General features: G+C 31.0%; 1 protein-coding gene across 1 annotated transcript; it reads right to left on the bottom strand.

Moving 5' to 3' along the window:
- Positions 1-2,542: 2,542 nt before the first annotated feature.
- LOC114174683 (uncharacterized protein At4g38062-like) lies at positions 2,543-5,967 on the bottom strand. Its single transcript, XM_028059511.2, has one exon. It carries the CDS (start codon positions 4,900-4,902, stop codon positions 2,734-2,736), a length of 2,169 nt encoding a protein of 722 aa, XP_027915312.1. The 5' UTR covers positions 4,903-5,967; the 3' UTR covers positions 2,543-2,733.
- Positions 5,968-6,458: the final 491 nt, after the last annotated feature.

The raw sequence follows: 6,458 nt of genomic DNA on the forward strand, positions 1-6,458 counted from the left end.
AAAAAATTGAAGTTTGATTTGTGGGCCCGATGCAATGCCTTGCGTTTGTGAACCAGAAATTTAGATGTTGTCATATCATATCAACCACGACTCGTCTCAGACACGCGCTGTATCTGCACACCACTGGTCATTTTTCAGCTACATTATTTTTTTCTTTTTATTTTATTTGTGTTTTTGTTCAGATAAATTTTAATTTAAATGGACTTTTTTTAACAAAAGAAAAAAAGAATCTCTGTTAATAGTTTAAGTGGTCGCATAAATAGGAAAAGTGTAATTATTTACGTATTTTTAGTAAGAATCGAAACTGCAAGAGTATGTCTCATGAGAGAAATGTTTTATGAGAATATGTTTTATTGGAAAAAATAATTGCAAATGTGTTTAGTGTCCACAACATTAGTAAGTTTAGATTTTTTTTTTTCATCTTATAAAGCTTGAAATCAATATTTTTAATCTTCATAGAATATGTAAATTTTAGTTTAGGTTATTGTAAATATTTTTAATTAATTCTCAATCCTAGGAAATTTCAAATCAAATCATTATTTTAGTCCTTAATATTATTTTTTTAAGATAGATAATTAATACTTATTTTATTAAATTTGAATATCAAATATGTAAAATATATTAATATTCACTAATATATAATCAGTTAATTAGTAGTATATAATAATATTTAATTAATTTTCACTTTAAAAAATAAAAATAATTACATACTAAAATCAAAATTTATTTATTTTACATCATCTACAAATATAATACATTAAAGAAAAAATAATGTATTTTTATGCGGTTTTTAATGCATTCTAGCTGCATCAGTTGGAGTATTTTTTTTTTATTAAAAATTATAATGATTATATTTATTTTTAGAAGCCGAGATCGATATAATCTTATAGCTACTTTCACCACATGTTCATATGAAGTGGTTTGTGAGGATGTTCTCTAAGGAAAGGAGTAATTATCGTGGTCGAATGTAACGATTTTTTAGTAGATATGAAAATTCAATTTTTACATGTGAGAGTCACCGACGGGTTATGGTTTCTCAAATTTTTTTTATGTTTATATAATTTAATATATAATTTCAAATATATTTTTTAAAAAATTTATATTTTTAATATATTTTATATATTTAATATTCTAATAATCTTTTATATATTTATATTTATATATTAAAAAAAGTGTTTTTTTTATTATTTACAATTATTTTTTAATTTTATCTATTAAATAAAAATAATTATTTTATTCATATTATCTTTAAGTAATTATTTATTTAATTTAATCATTTATTTAATTTTAAAACTTAATCGTTATAAGTCAAATTTAAATATAATAAAATTATAAAAATTATATATTTTGATTTTATAATTATAATAATTATTATTGTTATAATTTCATTATATTTTATTATCATAGAAAAAATAAATACAATAAAAAAAATAAATACAATGTCTTAGTTATTTTACTTATTTATCTTTATATAACAATAAAATCTTATACTATTTGTCTGTTAAAATTGTATTAAGCATAAAATTTTACATGTCTTAACGTCTTCAATAGACATGTCAAAGTACAGGTTGGCTCACCATGAGTCGGGTTGAAAATAAGTGAATCCAACCCGGCTCATTATATGGTGAGCTAAAAATTTTGCAACTCGGCTCAATCTATCACGGGTTAGTGGGTTAAATGGGTTAGTCACCAACCCACATAAAAAATTATTTATATATTTATTTTTAAATATTCAAATATTTAAATAATTTTTTAAGGAACCCATGAGATGTTAATTAAAGTAAAATCAAGAACCAATGTCTTTCAATCTATGATGAATTGTTTCCAAGAGATTGTCCAAGAAAATATGATTAATATTACACATTTTATGTCATATTATTCAACAAAATATAAATAAAAAAACTACACATTTTTGTCATGCTAATTTAAAAAAATTTGTTTATAAGACGGTTGCTTGAGTAATTCATATAACATGACAATCAAATTAATGAAACATTCAAACTATTCAAATATTATTGAACAACATTCTAGCATTTAAAAATATGAAATTGTAAACCTATATAATTAGGAGTAGTAAACAATGATTACAAAAAATTAAAAATAAATTGTAAAAAGATGTTGGTGGGTACTCATGGGTTAAGTGAACTGGGTTGAGTTCAACCCACTTTTAAAAAAAAGTAAATTTTTTTCTCAACTCAACCTGGCTCGAACCCGTGGTGAGGTGGATTGATTCGCGAGTTAAAACCCATTTTGATATCTTAATATAGGTAAGTAAAATAATAGGACAAGTCATCCAGTTATTCAATTAAAAATATAAATTTTGTTAATAGTTTAAGACAATAGAAAATTAAGAAAAACTCAACTGAAATATTTAAAGTTATCTAGAATTTAAAACTTAATTAAAGTTAAAAATATTACTAAGGGGTTGCTTGGATTCATCTTTTAATAGACACGTAGACAAGAGTAGGAATCTCCTTTCAGAATAAAAGGACCCAAACTATGAAATGGAATAATATTTAAACAAATGAATTTAGTCTGTTTCGGAAATCACAGTAAATAGTTGTTGAAAGAAAGGCATAATGTTTATGGAACAACTAGGCGTGACTGAAGGCAAAGTGCATTGAAACCCAACGAAAAGAGTTACATACAGGGTGAAGAAAATGAAGTTCATGTACAAAATACTCTATAATTGTACACATCTCATTCCGCTACCAAATATTTTCCCTATTGCAACTAAACGTTGAGCTCCTTGAATGGTGATCTTAGCTCAGAAAAGGTTTCAGATTTCTTCAGCCCCGGCGAAGAAGAATGCATCATCATGTTCTCTTTCACAATCAATTCATCATCCTTTCTGAAATCCATTCCTTCACGATCATCCTCAAAAGATTCCACTAATCTTCTCAATCTATCCATTAGTTGAGTGTCTGCAACAGTGCACTCATACATTTTATCATCTAATCCCTCAACAAAACTCAACAAGCTTTCCCTCTCTGATGATGACAATCTTGTAGCACTTTCAAGCAAACCTCTATTGTCTATCTTTACCTTTTCAAGAAATGCATCTGAGTCTCTTAGCTTCTTCTCCATTTCATCAACCAACTCCTTTGCTTTGAACTGTTTTGCATTCATTTCCTCTTCAACGTCCAATGCAAGCTGTTCTGATTGCTTCAAGTTTACCTCTTGCAGCTCCAGTTTCTGCTCCAAATCACATATATCATCCTCAAGTTCCTCTATCATAAACTTCTTCTCTTCAATTTCAATTGCTGCTAGAACCTCTGCTGCTGTGATCATATTGCAAGCTTCTTTCACATGAATAATTTCAGCCTGTTTCTCAAAAAGCTGTGAAGAAATTGAGGTCAAGATGCCAGTGAACTTCTGCTCCAGTGATGTCACCTGCTGCATGATCTCATCTGTTCTATTATTGTTTCCCTCAAGAATATCAGTATCAGTCTCTTCCTCACCCTCATCGGTTCTTCCCATATTTCTTTGTGCAGTCGCAGCACTTTCAAATTGTTTTCTATTAGATTCTTGTTCTATCGAAAGAACCTCCTTTTGAAACTCCTCTAAAATCTTGTTCTTCTCCTCTATGATTTGGAGATAACTCACTTCAACAGTTTCAGAGGACTCAGATGTTAATCCTCTTACTGGGGAAGAAGCTTCTGTTTCCTTTACTTTTGGTTCTTGTTTACATAGGAAAACATGCTGCTGCAGACGATCTATTTCATTTTCACTATCTTCCAACTTACAAATCAAGCTATGCTTTTCTTGATTGAGGCTCTCACTGAAATGTACTTGATCAAGGAGTGAATTTTCCAGTTCTTGGCGCATGACAAGATTTACTTCAAGACCATTCTTCAAACGTTCAGAAAGTGACTTCCACATTCTCAATTCATACTCAATTTCACTTGTTTCACATATTCTCTCATCCAGTTCAATGTTTGCCCGGTCTAAAGCATCATAAGCTTCCTTAAGTTGTTCTTTGAAATCAGCTTCCATGTCCTCAACTCTCTCTTCGAAGAGTTGATATGCTGCTTCATTGATATCATCCTGGACATTGATCAATTCATCTTTCAACTCTAACTGCTTCATCAGCTGAAAACACTCCTCTTCTTTCTCTTTCTGCAAATTTGAGACTTCATCTTCCAGACATTTTCTCTGGTTTTCTTCGTCAGCAAGAGCTTGTTTGCACTTCACTAACTGGTGTTGTAGATCATCTGCTTTTCTTTCATGGTTGTCTAACAATAACTGCAGTGAAGAAATCTCGTCAAGCAATGTATTCTTTTGCATCTCCCACTCCTCCTTACTTGCTTTAAACTGCTCTCTAAGTGTTTCATTCTCCTCTTCCTGATGTTTAAACTGTTCCTCCTTCCATTTTAATTGTTCTTCCACCTTCATGTTTTCCTCCTCTAACTTCTGGAACATGGCATCTGGTTCTTCTATTTCCCTTGGTGTCTTCAAATTGTTCTCTATTTTCAAACACCCGTCGTTTGAAACTGGAATGCAACCGTTCCTGCTTTCAATCTCTTCTGTGTTCACACGCATCAGTTGTTCTTGGTTCTCAATTTTCTCTTTTTCCTCCTCGAACGGCACCAGCAACCTTCTCTTTTCATCTTTCCACTTTCTAAAGTTTTCATCACAATCTGCTCCAAGTTCATCACTTGCAGCACTATCGGTTAAATCTTCATTTCTCTGCTGAGAGCCATTGGTTTCATCTTCTTTTTGAAACAGTTGTTGATTCAGATTCTCAATTTTGAAAATAGCCTCCAGTATCTGATTGGTATGTGCATCATATGATTTCTTCATGTTCTGAAGGAGATTTGCGTTGTGCTTGAGTTTCTGGATTTCGGCTTTAGCTTCTTCGAGTTCTTCATGAACACCCATATTGCTAGAAATTTTACACATACGACATTCGAAGATCCTGTTTGCCTGCACTGAATACTAAAAAGGGCAGAAGAGCTGCATGAACCCAGACTAAAACCAAGAATAACGAAAGGAACAGAGACAAAACACGCAAACACAAAATTGCAGTTTGCAGATAAAGAGAGTCGTTGGAGCAGAAACACAACTTGTCCTTTCAGTTGACTTAGATTATTTCACCCTCCAAAACATTACTGTCTAAATTGGAAGACCAATTGCAAGAGATGTTTGAACTGTGTGTTTGAATGCTACCACACAGTTTGATTGGTCTTTTTACAATAAGTACACATTATTAGAGGAGATTTTGTTCCTCTAATTCAAATCTTCTTGCTTATAAATCAGAGGTACAAAAGTTACAGAATATATGAATCTGACTTTCAACAAAGATAATGGCAAATATTGGATGTTATAAAACATAACTTGAATTTGAGGAACACGTTTACTCAAATTTCATCACACGAGTGCTTCCTAGTAAAACTATATATGATTTATCATAGGAAAATGCTCGGAAGTATCATAATTTATATTAATCTTCTCATACAAGTATGTGTTATAGAGATATTAGCTAAGACTACGAGCAAGTGATAGGTTTAGATTATCTAACAATTTCTCCTGTGACACGATGCTGCCCTCCAAATTTCAAACCCATGAAAAACTGCACATTTAGAACCTCTAATTGTAGATGTTACCAACACAGGTAGCTAGGTTCTCTGAAGTCTTAAGAATATTAAAAGGAACACAATCCTATGTTTATTAGAACCAATTACAATGTCATCATGGCTACATACAATTCTTCATTAGAAGTTAACATCAAATCCAATTCCCATTTCAGGTTTCATTGATTCATCCCTAACATCGAGCTACCCTCATTTTCAATTGGTTTCTTATGAATTGAAACTAAACATGAGAGGTTTCATTTTTTAATTTCAATTTATTAGATTGCTTTATGCATGGCTTTAAACCATACATTCAACATTAAACAATGCTAACAATAAAATAACATGGCTAAAAATGTTTCAACATGTGAACCAAACACTTTAATAAAGAAAAAGAAATAAAAAAGTGAAACACAGAAACTGACCTGAGTTTGGAGGAGGAAAGGTGAAAAAAATGGAGGAAGGAAAATCCAACAAGGAGAGAATAGGGAAGGTGGTTACTGCAAAAAACGTTTATTAACCATAAATAGACCGTAACGGCTTTCTAATCACAAATGTTTTAACTTGAGCTAGCCGTTGGAATGAGCTTGCATGGTGAATTTCCAGGCCCAGCCCAAAATCCTCTATGTTTGATGTCTATTGATAGGGCCCAATATCTTTTTCATGTCAAACTATTGTTGGGCCATACTTTCCAAACCTCCTATCTTTGCTGGTTGTTTTTATACTAGTTATTTCCTCGTTCGAGAAACGCAAGTCCTTCCGATTTGACAAACAAACATTTGGAAGATAAAATTTATCGTGTAAACTGGCCCTATTTAAAAATAAATAAATTAACAAAGAAAGAAAATTAAATTAAAACATTTAGTGAGATTGAGTTAATCAAGT

Source organism: Vigna unguiculata, chromosome 2 (genome assembly GCF_037176805.1).
Source record: "Vigna unguiculata cultivar grain cowpea cultivar isolate G323 ecotype 2 chromosome 2, ASM3717680v1, whole genome shotgun sequence".
NCBI classification, from domain to species: Eukaryota; Viridiplantae; Streptophyta; class Magnoliopsida; order Fabales; family Fabaceae; genus Vigna; species Vigna unguiculata.

Coding starts and splice junctions, on each gene's coding strand:
- LOC114174683 (XM_028059511.2), bottom strand. CDS start 4,902: ATGTGTAAAATTTCTAGCAATATGGGTGTTCATGAAGAACTCGAAGAA.